The 15,587-nt window shown below is 43.9% G+C and overlaps 2 protein-coding genes across 4 annotated transcripts in view; both read right to left on the bottom strand.

Annotated features, from left to right (window-relative positions):
• Window positions 1-3,143: 3,143 nt before the first annotated feature.
• si:ch211-199g17.9 (uncharacterized protein LOC108180085 homolog) lies at window positions 3,144-7,331 on the bottom strand. 2 transcript variants are annotated; one of them, XM_055893099.1, is made up of 10 exons: window positions 7,164-7,331; window positions 6,875-6,922; window positions 6,691-6,756; window positions 6,359-6,433; window positions 5,895-5,942; window positions 5,119-5,173; window positions 4,233-4,322; window positions 3,904-3,967; window positions 3,709-3,775; window positions 3,144-3,549 (listed from the first exon to the last, which is right to left on the bottom strand). In XM_055893099.1, exons 1-10 carry the CDS (start codon window positions 7,177-7,179, stop codon window positions 3,443-3,445), a joined length of 636 nt encoding a protein of 211 aa, XP_055749074.1. In that variant the 5' UTR covers window positions 7,180-7,331; the 3' UTR covers window positions 3,144-3,442. The 2 variants fall into 2 exon arrangements, with proteins under 2 accessions (XP_055749074.1, XP_055749076.1); XM_055893101.1 differs by lacking the exon at window positions 3,144-3,549 and having other exon boundaries at window positions 3,646-3,775.
• Window positions 7,332-14,240: 6,909 nt separating this feature from the next.
• LOC129830740 (probable serine/threonine-protein kinase irlF) overlaps window positions 14,241-15,587 on the bottom strand; it is a 1,681-nt gene continuing 334 nt past the window's right edge. The window contains exons 2-3 of one of the 2 annotated variants that reach the window (XM_055893423.1): window positions 15,135-15,587; window positions 14,241-14,757 (exon numbers count right to left, since the gene is read on the bottom strand). The exon at window positions 15,135-15,587 is cut by the window's right edge and continues 80 nt beyond it. In XM_055893423.1, coding sequence (XP_055749398.1) covers window positions 14,300-14,757; window positions 15,135-15,587 — 911 coding nt within the window. In that variant the 3' untranslated portion in view covers window positions 14,241-14,299. The remainder of the gene's footprint in view (window positions 14,758-15,134) is intronic. The other variant, XM_055893424.1, reaches the window with a different exon arrangement.

Here is a 15,587-nt window from a genome sequence, read left to right as displayed (position 1 = left end):
AATGATGGCCTAGGAACCGTGGGTTAACTGCCTTGTTCAGGGGCAGAATGACAGATTTTTTTACCTTGTCAGCTCAGGGATTCAATCCAGCAACCTTTCAGTTACTGGCCCAACGCTCTAACCACTAGGCTACCTGCCACCCCTGCCACATAGAGTACATTCACATACATATACTACACATGCGAAAATGTCTACGTTCCCCCTTCTAGTGAGCTTTCTCACAATGCGTTTCCCACACTGTAATGTCAAACCTGCGTATCAGGTGACTCACTGCAGCACTGAGGTCAAACACACAGTGGAGCCGAAATGCTTCCAGGTCGTTTCTCACCTTCGTGTGGGGAGTAAAGGTAAACAGCAACATGTGTTTTTCCCTGTGTGTGTGTAACTGTGATAAATTACATAATCATGTGTTGGTTAAATAATTAACACACAAGACATCTGTGCTAACTACTTCTGTTGGCTTCAGATTACTGGTTCCAGTGGAGCTGTGTGTGTTTGTGGCTCCTCCAGTATGAACGAACAAGAAAAGTAAATTACTATACCAGTATGTGACAGAATACTAGGGATGAAAACTTCATCTTGAGAAAGAGACCCCCCCACACACACACACACACACCCCTCAGCGGTTCTGCAGCATTGGTACATACCAGTGTCTGTCGACTGGAATACGGCTGATGCCATAATTAACATAATTACAGTCGGCTGATTCTATAATTAACATAATTACAGATGATTATATTGTTATGCATGTAAAGGTTACTCACAAGCCAGAGGATACACACCCGGTGGTATTTATTTAACCAAGAAAGTCCCTTGGATGTCTTTATGAGGGCGTTCTCAACCCAGCCAGTGGCAGTGTTATCGACCGGTAGAAAATCACGGCAGGACACTAACCCAATTTTAAACGTTATGCATTTCCTTGACCTTACTGAAACTACACCGAACCTTAATTAATTTGGACCCCCGTGTCTAAATGTAAACATTTGTTGAATATCTACTTCTTTTCAATAAAGCCTAAATACCTTGGTTACCATTACAAGACATAAACTCAGCAAAAAAAGAAATGTCCTCTCATTGTCAACTGCGTTTAGTTTCAGCAAACTTAACATGTGTAAATATTTGTATGAACATAACAAGATTCAACAACTGAGACATAAACTGAACAAGTTCCACAGACATGTGACTGACAGAAATGGGATAATGTGTTGCTGAACAAAGGGGGGGTCAAAATCAAAAGTAACAGTCAGTATCCGGTGTGGCCACCAGCTGCATTAAGTACTACAGGTGCTTCTCCTCCTCATGGACCGCACCAGATTTTCCCGTTCTTGCTGTGAGATGTTACCCCACTCTTCCACCAAGGCCCCTGCAAGTTCCCAGACATTTCTGGGGGGAATGGCCCTAGCCCTCACCCTCCGATCCAACAGGTCCTAGGCGCGCTCAATGGGATTGTGATCCGGGCTCGTCGCTGGCCATGGCAGAACACTGACATTCCTGTGTTGCAGAAAATCACGCACAGAACGAGCAGTATGGCTGGTGTCATTGTCATGCTGGAGGATCATGTCAGGATGAGCCTGCAGGAAGGGTACCACATGAGGGAGGGGGATGTCTTCCTTGTAACACACAGCGTTGAGATCGCCTGCAATGACAACAAGCTCAGTCCGATGATGCTGTGACACACCGCCCCAGACCATGACGGACCCTCCACCTCCAAATCGATCCCGATCCAGAGTACAGGCCTCGGTGTAACGCTCATTCCTTCGATGATAAACACAAATCCGACCATCACCCCTGGTGAGACAAAACCGCGACTCGTCAGTGAAGAGCACTTTTTGCCAGTTCTGTCTGGTCCAGCGACGGTGGGTTTGTGCCCATAGGCGACCTTGTTGCCGGTGATGTCTGGTGAGGACCTGCCTTACAACAGCCCACAAGCCCTCAGTCCAGCCTCTCAGCCTATTGCGGACTGTCTGAGCACTGATGGAGGGATTGTGCGTTCCTGGTGTAACTCATGCAGTTTTTGCCATCCTGTACCTGTCCCGCAGGTGTGATGTTCAGATGTACCGATCCTGTGCAGGTGTTGTTACACGTGGTCTGCCACTGAGAGGACGATCAGCTGTCCGTCCTGTCTCCCTGTAGTGCTGTCTTAGGCGCCTCACACTACGGACATGGCAATTTATTACATCTGCAGTTCTCATGCCTCCTTGCAGCATGCCTAATGTACATTCACAGATGAGCAGGGACCCTAGGCATCTTTCTTTTGGTGTTTTTCAGAGTCAGTAGAAAGGTCTCTTTGGTGTCCTAAATTTTCATAATTGTGACCTTATTTGCCTACCGTCTGTAAGCTGTTAGTTTGAAGATCTGAATGAAGATCTGTGAAGTTACTTGGATTTTTACGATTTATCTTTGAAAGACAGGGTCCTGAAAAAGGGACGTTTCTTTTTTAGCTGAGTTTATGTGTGTATGTATGTGTCTGTCTGTGTGACTGTCAGTGGTAGAAAAAGTACTACATTCTCATACTTGAGTAAAAGTAAAGATATTAATAGAAAATGGCTCCAAGTAAAAATGAAAGTCACCCAGTAAAATACTTCTTGAGTAAAAGTCTAAAAGTATTTGGTTTTAAATATATTTAAGTATCAAAAGTAAATTAAGCAAACCAGACGGCACAATTTTTTTTTTTTTTACGGTTTGCCAGGGTCACACACCAACACTCAGACATAATTTACAAACAAAGCATTTGTGTTTAGTAAGTCCACCAGATCAGAGGCAGTAGGGATGACCAGGGATGTTCTCTTGATAAGTGTGTGAATTGGACCATTTTCCTGTCCTGCTAAGCATTCAAAATGTAACGAGTACTTTTAGGTGTCGGGGAAATGTATGGAGTAAAAAGTGCATTATTTTCTTTAGGAATGTAGTGAAGGAAAAGGAAAAGTTGTCAAAAATATAAATAGTAAAGTAAAGTACAGATACTCCAAAAAACTACTTAAGTAGTATTTTAAAGTATTTTTACTTAAGTACTTTACACCACTGGTGACTGTCTGTGTTGCATTCATGTTGGTGATGTTTGTTTATTCTTATTTGTGTGAGACTCTCAATCCACAAACACGTAACCCTCAACCAGCATAGACAACTGTATTTAATCTGTTTAAAAGCAAACTGCTCAGCAGCAAATAAAGAATCAATAAAGAATGATGTACAAATGATCCAAAACCACAACATCAAGCAGAGGAAGACAATCCACAACATCAAACAGAGGAACACAATACACAACATCAAACAGAGGAACACAACATCAAACAGAGGAACTCAACATCAAACAGAGGAACTCAATACACAATATCAAGGGCAGAAGAACAATCACAAAACATTCACAACTTTGCTTCTACACACGGAACCCTCTCTAACTATGAGCCGTGGTAATATCTGTAATTGTACACAGTGGTCGTTTTTACAGTGTACAGTTCCAGGGTCCAGGCTGTGTGTCAGTCGAAGTCTGCCTCCTGGCCTCATCCAGCGCCTCCTCTAGATGGCAGAGCTGAGATAACTTCAGCTGTTCTATACCCCCCCCCCCCACACACACACACACACACACACACACACACACACACACACACACACACACACACAGATACATCACAGTTGCACAACCGATGGTGCCAGTAGCCCATGTTAAAGTCTATCGTGTTAAAGTCTACAGTCATCAGAGTTTCTTACCAGCCTTCAGCAGCTGAGACTTGGCGTTTTCAACGCTCTCTATTTCAGCAGGCAGTCTGTCTGGGCTCTGGATGGACGACACAACACTTAGTATTCACAGATCTGGAAAGACTGGATATGGAAGAAGCTTCTAACATGGAAGAAGCTTCTCTGAAATATTTCAGATTTCTCACAGGTACAAGCATACAAACTCACAAAGACAGAGTGCAGGTTCTTATGCTGCTCTATCAGCTGCTGGAGCTGGTTTTCAAACTTCATCCTGTCAGAAAAACACACAATACATAGTCTGATCTCTCTAATGGCTGTTGGTTCAAGCCCCCATTCTGACGGTTCTCCCGCCATGTGATCTCTCTAATGGCTGTTGGTTCAAGCCCCCATTCTGACGGTTCTCCCTGCATGTGATCTCTCTAATGGCTGTTGGTTCAAGCCCCCATTCTGACTGTTCTCCTTCCATCTGATCTCTCTAATGGCTGTTGGTTCAAGCCCCCATTCTGACTGTCCCCCCTGCACCGCTACATAGTTACCGGTGTTTCCTGTGTTTGAGCTTAGTCTCCTGGATCTGACATCTGTACTGTTCTATCAGGTCCTCACTCTTCCTGTTAAGCTGCTGCTGCCTGTGAACAAGGACACATACACACTTAACTTGTTCAGGTGCTGAACAGGAGATGAGGAATGTCGGCCACTGTGATATGCTTCCTGCCACTGTGATTTATTGAGACGCGCAGACCGAAGTGTCTTGTAAATTTACATTTAACTTTTATTTAACTAGGCAAGTCAGTTAAGAACAAATTCTTATTTACAATGACAGCCTACTCCGGCCAAACGTGCGCTGCCCTATGGGACTCCCAATCATGGCCGGATGTGATACAGCCTGGATTCAAACCAGGGATTGTAGTGACGCCTCTTGCACTGAGATGCAGTGCCTTAGACCACTGTCTTTGTCAGGTCCTACAGAATTGAGCATTCAAATAACTCACAGTGGGATCATATCAGAGTTAATTTCTTTACCAGCAGCAGCTTTCTGACATATGCCTTGTCTTCTTCCTGTTTTGTCAGGATTTTTAGAGTCAAAGTTTCCACCTGCAGATGTGTAGAGTTGAACCAAACACCAGATGTTGCTGAATAACTCCTCACCTCACAGGTGCGGTTCGGTTCAGTATGTTAGTCCATGATGCCAATAAATCCATTGTTCTGTTTTCAAGTCTTTCCCTTTGTATATGATTTAATCTTAAACTGACCCCGAATAGAGATCGTGTCCGCTCTGGGCCTGCATAAACATGAAGATATGCTGCCATCTAGTGTTTGATCTGAAGAAGGGATCTGGTCTGGAAGGTGACTGCTTGACCACAACAAGGTGGGTGGAGACTGGAGAGAGGTGAAGGTGCATGCCAGGCAGGTGTAACTGCTCACCTGGTAGAGTCCTGTTCCATCTCTTCACACTGGAACTGCAGCACCATGCACGACTCTGGGATAAAAACATCATCGTCAGTTTTAAATTGACAAAAACAACTGTAAACGTATTACCTTTGAGAGCACTATGGATTTCAGGCATAGAAGGGAATAAGGTCTACTGATTTTGGTAGTAGGTTCATTCATGTGTTGTAATATTCTGTAACTAGAAAATTAAGAATGACTGACTGATAAATGGGATCAGATATTTGAGACTGACCACAATCATCAGCTCTAACATCAGCATACCATTGAGATGAGTCAGTGTGTAATATAACGAACCCTGAAAGTCAAATAAAACAAACGTCTCCACTAAAGGCTTACTCTATTCTAACCCAATCATCATTCTGTTGCCATGATGTCATGGCAGGAATCTCTCAGTATTTCCAGAATGGCTACTTTTCTCATGACATAAATACAAATGTATCTTACTGTTTTAACAAAGCGTAAAAAAACTATAAAAATAAGTGGGCAACCTTGTAAAAATACTATAACAACTTAATACAACACCTAGCAACCTTCTTTTAGCGATGTTAGCCTCATTATAAGCTGTGCTAAGGCCATAAAAACGAGGAAGTTGTGTATCTCTTTAGTGGAAGCTTGAGGACATTACTTTTGGCGATAATCTTTAAACTTTCAGTTTCTTTATTTGAGAAATGTGAAGGGCATCTGTTAAACGTTGAATAAAATGTGTATGGCCTTTACGTAAGTGAGTGTTCTGTGTGTTGTCACTCCACCTTCTTTCTCTTTGTGGACTCCCTCCAGTTGGTAAGCTTCCGTCTGTACTGGAGGAAGAACAAGTGATGCTGGTGTCATCAATTTTGTACACTTCAGGACTACTTGAAAACCAAAACCACTAAGCATCACTTCATCTTTTTCTAAACTGTTCCAATACTTTAAACAAGAATCCTGTTTTTGAAGAAGTAGGCTTATCTCTGATCTGAGATGGTTGGGATGGCTAAAAGCAGGAGATCATTTTTCCCCAATCTAGTCATATTGGATTAGTGATTACCCAAAGGAAGCAACCCACTAGGCACACACTGGTTGAATCAACACTGTTTCCACACAATTTCAATTAAATTAAGTGGAAACAATGTTGAATTGACGTCTGTGTCCAGTGGGAAGGGAAAAAGAACAAAAGATGTAGCTAATATTAGTAAGTATGAGAGCAACGCCAGGGGATTTCTTCAGGGTTTCTTACAGGCATCGAGTTCTTCCTGCAGAGAGTCTCTGAGTGACTGGGCCTCTTTCACCTCCTCCTCTATAGCTCTCTTACCTGAGAGGGAACACCAAAAACACATACATCCACACCACACTGTATGCATAACCACACTTTTACTCAGACAAAACCATTATGGCTTGCAGGATGCTATCTTCAGCTAGATCAATTATGACAAAAAAATATTTGAATCAAATTTCTGTTATTAGCCTGAGTTCTTCATTTATCATGTATATTTTAAAAACCTAATCAACATCACTCTTCCATTAGGCATATGATTAATTTGTAGTGAGGAAGGGGTTAATAATTGCTACCTTGTTGCAGCTTTTTTAGTTTATTCATCAGCTGCTCAACTTTGGGCTCAACATCGTCATGCCCACCTGAAATATATATCAGCTTGACTTCTTAGGACATTATTCTCAAGGCAAATATTTGAAAACATTTGATATGAGATATATCTAGCAAAGTCAAACCATTTGTATGTTTGCCTAACATTACCCTCTTTCATAGAAGGTCCAAGGACATCCTCAACATTAAAAGATGAACCTGTAAAGAAACAAACAAGTGCTATTGAGAAATAACCTAGCTAACGTTAGCTGGGAGGGAAAAGGCTAGGAAGTTAGCTATTGAATGTGGAATAGCTACTGTAGCTATCTATAGTATATATCTACAGTAGTTAGTTAGCTAGCTATCTACCTATCTATCTAGCTAACTTCGTTATCAAGTTGGACAGCAAGCACACTTCTAAAAATATATATATATCACTCGCTAGCTAATTATCACTAACCTACATACACGCTCATTTTGAATACTCTGGTTTCTCCTTCCAAAAAGAGAGAGAAAACGACCTTATTATCCTGAAACAAATTCTCATAACATTAAAATATAGATAACTTTCTGCGTCCTTTCTGTCAGGGACGTTATAAATTGGCGCCATTCGACCTACGATCGCAGCGCGCGGGGCAGGGCCAGGAAGGGACAACCTGGCTCCGTTCCTCGACAGGTGCCCGATGGGCTAGTAGCACAACGACGGGGTTGTCTTTGTGTACTAGCAGAAAGCTTGTGATTATTTTTGCTTTTTTTTTTGTTGCCCATAAGAGGTATATCCAGAGCTGCTTTCACTTTCTGAAAAGTGTTGAATATTTATTGATTCAAGACATTTCAGCTTTTCATTTTTTATTAAACATAATACTTAAAAGAAATTTGAAAAACATAATTCCACTTTGACATTATTGGGTATTGTGTATAGATCAGTGAAATCTCAATTGAATACATTTTTAATTTAGGCTGTAACACAACAAAATGTGGAGTCAAAGGGTGTGAATACTTTCTAAAGGCACGTATATCAAATCAAATCAAACTTTATTTGTCACATGCGCCGAATACAACAAGTGTAGACTTTACCGTGAAATTATAATTTACAAGCCTGTAACTAACAGTGTAGTTCAAATATTTACCAAGTTGACTAAAATGAAAAGTAATAATAAAAAGTAACACAATAAGAATAACAATAATGAGGCTATATACAAGGGACACCGGTACCGAGTCAGCGTGCAGGGTACAGGTTAGTTGAGGTTATTTGTACATGTAGGTAGGGGTGAAGTGACTATGCATAGATAATAAACAGCGAGTAGCAGCAGTGTACAAAAGGGGGGGAGGGGTCAATGTAAATTGTCCGGTGGCGATTTTATTAATTGAGTGCGGTAGCAGAGAAAACAGTCAATAACTTGGATGTCTGGAGTCTCTGACAATTTTATGGGCTTTCCTCTGACACCACCTATTGTATAGGTCCTGGATGGCAGGAAGCTTGGCCCCAGTGATGTACTGGGCCGTTCGCACTATCTTCTGTGCACCTTACGGTCAGATGCCGAGCAGTTGCCATACCAGGCAGTGTAACAACCGGTCAGGATGCTCTCGATGGTGCAGCTGTAGAACCTTTTGAGGATCTGGGGACCCATGACAAATCTTTTTAATCGTGCCCTCTTCACAACTGTCTTGGTATGTTTGGACCATGATAGTTCGTTGGTAATGTGGACACCAAGGAACTTGAAACTCTCGACCCGCTCCACTACAGCCCCGTCAATGTTAATGGGGGCCTGTTCGGCACGCCTTTTCCTGTAGTCCAAGATCAGCTCCTTTGTCTTGCTCACATTGAGGGAGAGGTTGTTGTCCTGGCACCACACTGTCAGTTCTCTGACCTCCTCCCTAAAGGCTGTCTCATCATTGTCGGTGATCAGGCCTACCACTATTGTGTCATCAGCAAACTTTTTTTTTTTTAATTCAACACTTTCAGGAAGTGAAAGCTGGTTGAGATATGTATGTACAGTCACTATGGGGACGACGTCGTCGATGCACTTATTGATGAAGCCGATGACTGAGGTTGTGTACTCCTCAATGCCATTGGATGAATTCTGGAACATATTCCAGTCTGTGCTAGCAAAACATTCCTGTAGTGTAGCATCCGCGTCATCTGACCACTTCCGTATTGAGCGAGTCACTGGTACTTCCTGCTTTAGTATTTGCTTGTAAGCAGGAATCGTTAGGATAGAATTAAGGTTAGATTTTCCCAATGGAGGGTGGGGGAGAGCTTTGTATGCATCTCTGTGTGTGGAGTAAAGGTGGTCTAGGATTTTTTTTCTCTGGTTGCACATGTGACATGCTGATAAAAATTTGGTAAAACTGATTTAAGTTTGCCTGCATTAAAGTCCCCGGCCACTAGGAGCGCCGCTTCTGGGTGAGTATTTTCTTCTTTGCTTATGGCCTTGTAGAGTTGGTTGAGAGCGTTCTTAGTGCCAGCTTCGTTCAGTGGTGGTAAATAGATGGCTAAGAATAATATAGATGAGAACTCTCTTTGGTAGATTTTCCGGATTGACTGACCTTCATGTCTTAAAGTAATGATGGACTGTCATTTCTCTTTGCTTATTTGAGCTGTTCTTGCCATAATATGGACTTGGTTTTTTACCAAATAGGGCTATCTTCTGTATACCACCCCTAACTTGTCACAACACAACTGATTGGCTCAAACGCATTAAGGAAAGAAATTCCACAAAATAACTTTTAACAAGGCACACCTGTTAATGGAAATGCATTCCACCTCATGAAGCTGGTTGAGAGAATGCCAAGATTGTGCAAAGCTGTCATCAAGGCAAAGGGTGGCTACTTTGAAGAATGTCAAATATGAAATATTTTGATTTGTTTAACACTTTTTTCATCCCGATTTCATAGTTTTGATGTCTTCACTATTATTCTACAATGTATAAAGTAGTACAAATAAAGAAAAACCCTGGAATCAATAGGTGTCCAAACTTTTGACTGGTACTGACTCTTGCTGACACTAGTCAGTGCTCATTTTAATTTCTTTCTGGAGGACCATAGCTTACAGATCCCTGGTATAAACCGGCTAAAAAACACTGCATACTGAAGCAGGAGACTGAGGTGTTAAACTGTTAATACTGACATTATTAGCCTGAAGGCCATAAAGTATTCAAATACAGCAGCAACACAAAGGTAAACCATTGTATGCAGCAGTAACGGCATAGATGGAACAAGGAGCGAGATGTTTCATTGGATGTATAAATCTGGAGCATCGGGTTGGTTTTTCCACTCCCTACTGTCGTGTCTTTGGCATCATTAAACTGAAGATTCATCTTTATCAAAAATTCTCTGTAATTATTATTATTACGTGATTTAAACTACTTAATAATGTAACCGTAGTTAACTAGGAAGTCGGGGCACCAAGGAAAATATTCAGATTACAATTTTCCTAATATAACTTTCAGATATTTTAATATCCGATCAATTAGTCTTCTTATTAATGAATTATTATTTACCTCAAGTTAGTCTCATTCCAAACGTCGTAAATTGTTGGTTATCTGCACGAACCCAGTCTTCACTATGAGTCATCCATACATCAATTCCCTACCAAATATGGTGAGGAGAGGAAGCCAAGTGGGCGCTAGTGGGAGTGTATGGAGCGAGATGGTTACAATTTTATGTTACCAAAAGTCAAATCTGTTACGAACTATGCATTAAGTTTTGTAGACGTGACCTTTTGTCAAAGTTGATAAAAAAATTACGTTGCTTACAAGGAGTACAAAGGCGAATTTAGTTATTGTACACACACACTTCAGAGAGGTGTTCCCTAACGGAAATATTCAAATAAATACTAGAACGCACCAATAGGATATCGCTCGGTCGTGCTTGTCTCTTCCCACCTCCGTGCTTGTCTCTGCCCACCTCCATGCTTGTCTCTGCCCACCTCCGTGCTTGTCTCTGCCCACCTCCGTGCTTGTCTCTGCCCACCTCCATGCTTGTCTCTGCCCACCTCCATGCTTGTCTCTGCCCACCTCCATGCTTGTCTCTGCCCACCTCCGTGCTTGTCTCTGCCCACCTCCGTGCTTGTCTCTGCCCACCTCCGTGCTTGTCTCTGCCCACCTCCGTGCTTGTCTCTGCCCACCTCCGTGCTTGTCTCTGCCCACCTCCGTGCTTGTCTCTGCTCACCTCCGTGCTTGTCTCTTCCCACCTCCGTGCTTGTCTCTGCCCACCTCCGTGCTTGTCTCTGCCCACCTCCGTGCTTGTCTCTGCCCACCTCCGTGCTTGTCTCTGCCCACCTCCGTGCTTGTCTCTGCCCACCTCCATGCTTGTCTCTTCCCACCTCCATGCTTGTCTCTGCCCACCTCCGTGCTTGTCTCTGCCCACCTCCGTGCTTGTCTCTGCCCACCTCCGTGCTTGTCTCTGCCCACCTCCGTGCTTGTCTCTGCCCACCTCCGTGCTTGTCTCTGCTCACCTCCATGCTTGTCTCTGCCCACCTCCATGCTTGTCTCTGCCCACCTCCATGCTTGTCTCTGCCCACCTCCATGCTTGTCTCTGCTCACCTCCGTGCTTGTCTCTTCCCACCTCCATGCTTGTCTCTGCCCACCTCCGTGCTTGTCTCTGCCCACCTCCGTGCTTGTCTCTGCCCACCTCCGTGCTTGTCTCTGCCCACCTCCATGCTTGTCTCTTCCCACCTCCATGCTTGTCTCTGCCCACCTCCGTGCTTGTCTCTTCCCACCTCCGTGCTTGTCTCTGCCCACCTCCATGCTTGTCTCTTCCCACCTCCATGCTTGTCTCTGTCCACCTCCGTGCTTGTCTCTGCCCACCTCCGTGCTTGTCTCTGCCCACCTCCGTGCTTGTCTCTGCCCACCTCCATGCTTGTCTCTGCCCACCTCCGTGCTTGTCTCTGCCCACCTCCGTGCTTGTCTCTGCTCACCTCCATGCTTGTCTCTGCCCACCTCCATGCTTGTCTCTGCCCACCTCCGTGCTTGTCTCTGCCCACCTCCATGCTTGTCTCTGCCCACCATGCTTCATTTGCTCCCATTGAAAACGACACAGATTAACTAGATCTGGTTAGGTTTAAACATATTTGGTCACGTTCCTGAATTTTAATGGGGGGAAAAATTGAAAACTAATAACAAACACTACTTTACTCCATCTGTGCTACATGAACCATAATAGTCTATATAATACAGTGTTTCTCTGGACCCGCTGAAAAAGATATGCCTCAAGTTTGATCCTGTCCATAAATTGCCACTGGGCCACAGTCCACTGGGCCACACACAGTCCACTGGGCCACACACAGGCCACTGGGCCACACACAGTCCACTGGGCCACACACAGTCCACTGGGCCACACACAGTCCAATACAAATTTCTGAGTAAAGTGCTGCACATGAAAATGTAAAACAAAATATGAACAATGAAACCATTGAAAATGTCTCAACTGAGCAGATTTGCTTCCATTTTCAAATGATTATTATTTACAGTATACAACACAACTTAATTTTGGTGAGCCACGAGTATGAACCAGTCTAAGTATAGCCGAACACTGGCCAGAGCCACGTTGATGAACTAAACCCCATTGGATTAGGAAGTAGAATACTAATTTAATAGGATCTCTATACTAAACTCAATTTCCTGAGTTGCCAAGTGTGAAACCTGTGTAACAAGTCCTCTGCTGTGACTATGAACCTCAATTTAAACAACTTATTCAGCTCTGCTTTCCTCTGCTGGTCACAAACTGATATAGTGACTCCTTCTGGACATTTCTGGAAAGGTCAATGTTGAACCCCTAATTGATCCCTCTTAATTATGTCAAATATACCTTAAGACACATTTACATTTAGAAAAATAATCGCATTAAAAGGTAGACTCAGTGAAATGATGTTGCCACGAGCAGCACCGCAGATATCGAGATGCAAGACTTCACGCTCACCAGTCACACAGTATCGTCCTATGTGCACGGCTTCGCTTCACGTAATTCCAGCGTGATAGCCACGCGACTAAAACAGAGGAGAAGTTGAGCCTCGCGCTTCAAATCTCTTCGTTTTTGAGGAATTTGACCCACTATGATGTTTCCTTTTGCATCTACGTCATATCGCTGAGTCTATAACCAAAATAAAACGTAGAAAAAGGCAACAAAGATATTATTTAACTTCTTCAGGGTCTAAAATTCAAAAGGCAATCGCACTTCTGCACTTTGTTGCAGATACATGGTAACAGATGACTACTCCAACCCCATTCGATGCATTGAACGGATGTGGGTGGAGCAATGTCTACATAAGGGTGCAAAATAAAAACACTCACAAAAGCTGTGACGAAGGCCTTAAGGCCGATACGTAAAGCTTAATAACGAGCAGTGATACGAGCAAGAGAAGTGTGTGGGTTTCATATTTTCTCTCACTTCTTCATGGTCTCTCAGTAGGTGGCCGTTGAAGCTGTGTTTCACAAACTGAGGCAGAGTTCAATGAGTAGTTTACATCCCCATCTTGTCAGCAGCAGACAAACAACTTAAAACAAACAAGTCTTGTCTTGTATGAATCTGAATCGGTAACAGAGCTGAACCGGTGAGTTGAATTAGTGACAGTTGTATGAAGTCATGAAATTCAATCACATGCTTACAGGGGAGGTACCCATGTTTACAACAACCCCAAATCAGCACTAAAACCAACAGAATGCAATCCAGTGTATAATTAAGCAATAAGGCCTGAGGGGGTGTGGTATATGGCCAATATACCACGGCTAACGGCTGTATCCAGGCGTTGCATCGTGCATAAGAACAACCCTTAGCCGTGGTATATTGGCCATATACCACACCCCCTCGGGCCTTATTGCTTAAATAAAAAACGTCTGGAAAGCGGTTTTAACCAATCAGCGTCCAGGATTAGACCCGTCTGTTGTATAAAAAACCATAGAAACCAGAGTTTATAAAACAAACACACCTGTCCATTTAAAACAACATAAAGTCAGTGTCTAAACCACCACTAGAATAATCATCCATGGTGGTTGTATGTATGGTGTGATGTAGTTAGACCCAGGGAGGTCCTGGTCCTGGAGCTGCTCAGGGACCCAAGGCAGGGATGTGGACCCAATATCCTACTCTGTGACAGGGAGGGCTGAGGAGGATGACTGGGCCGTGCCGGGGGGACAGGAATTCTCAATGTCCTGGAGGGAAAGGCTGTGGGGGGCGTCGGGGTCTAGATCTCTGTACTCCTGTGGCTGCAGGAGTACAGAGAATTTCTCCCCCTCCGCCATGACCCCAATTTCTCCCCCTCCACCATGACCCCAATTTCTCCCCCTCCACCATGACCCCAATTTCTCCCCCTCCGCCATGACCCCAATTTCTCCCCCTCCGCCATGACCCCAATTTCTCCCCCTCCGCCATGACCCCAATTTCTCCCCCTCCGCCATGACCCCCATTTCTCCCCCTCCACCATGACCCCCATTTCTCCCCCTCCACCATGACCCCCATTTCTCTCCCTCCACCATGACCCCCATTTCTCTCCCTCCACCATGACCCCCATTTCTCCCCCTCCACCATGACCCCCATTTCTCCCCCTCCAACTCCTTCCTGAATTTCAGCTCTGCATTGTTCCTCTTTCTCCATCAACTAACAGTCAGTTAGCCCCGCTCCTGTAGCATACAGTTGTCCCTTCTGCTGTTTGGTACATTCTGTCAGTTGATCCTTCTGCTGTTTGGTACATTCTGTCAGTTGATCCTTCTGCTGTTTGGTACATTCTGTCAGTTGATCTTTCTGCTGTTTGGTACATTCTGTCAGTTGATCCTTCTGCTGTTTGGTACATTCTGTCAGTTGATCTTTCTGCTGTTTGGTACATTCCGTCAGTTGATCTTTCTGCTGTTTGGTACATTCTGTCAGTTGATCTTTCTGCTGTTTGGTACATTCTGTCAGTTGATCTTTCTGCTGTTTGGTACATTCTGTCAGTTGATCTTTCTGCTGTTTGGTACATTCTGTCAGTTGATCTTTCTGCTGTTTGGTACATTCTGTCAGTTGATCTTTCTGCTGTTTGGTACATTCTGTCAGTTGATCTTTCTGCTGTTTGGTACATTCTGTCAGTTGAGAAAGAGAAAGAGAGAAGGGGACAAAGAGAGAGGGAATGCGACAAAGAGGGAGACGGAGAGAAAGAGAGAGAACACTCACAGAGAAGAATGATCAATGGCAGTAGAGTGTGAGATGAACAGATGAAGACATTTTACAGGACAACCATTACTGGACAGTTGTCTTCTAAAAGACCCCCCCAATAGACAACAGCAACCTGAGTAGAAACGTGTAGCAGGGGATGATTCAGAGATAGAAGAAAGTAACATTAAAAAATGAATTAAGCCAACTGTCAAATAGGCATTTCCCACACGGTGGTGCCCAACCCAGACTTCAACCACCAGAACAAAGGTTACGTATCATCCCATGAGGTTACACATACACTCACCAATCAGGGGCTTGGTTTCATGGGAAAACCTCTCCTCCTTCCCCGAGCTGTGTTGTGATTGGACAGAGACACTCTGCCGCAATATAGGGGACTTCTCTGATTGGCCAGATGAGTTCCAACTCCGGGCAGTTGGACTCTTCAATAGTACGGTTCGGTTATCAATCTGGACAACAGGCTTCTCAGGTTGGACGTAGAGCCTCTGAGGTGATATAATGGTTCTCTGTGATTGGATGGCGAGATACTCCGACTGGACTGATGGCTTCTCTGATTGGCTCTGGAGATTTCTCTGCTCCCGCCCAGTCCTAATGGCATGCAAGAGGATGAGAGCTGGAGGAGGTGAAAAGAGATAGAGAGGGAGAGGGAGAGAGATAGTATGGACAGAGGAAAGGTGGGAGGGGGAAGAGGGGAGGACAGAGTGAGTGAGGTAAACTGGTAATAAACAGAGGGAGGAAA

The sequence above is a fragment of the Salvelinus fontinalis genome, chromosome 32 (genome assembly GCF_029448725.1).
Source record: "Salvelinus fontinalis isolate EN_2023a chromosome 32, ASM2944872v1, whole genome shotgun sequence".
Lineage (NCBI taxonomy): Eukaryota > Metazoa > Chordata > Actinopteri > Salmoniformes > Salmonidae > Salvelinus > Salvelinus fontinalis.
Note: the sequence above shows the minus strand (reverse complement) of the source record. Positions and strands in the feature narration are given on the sequence as shown.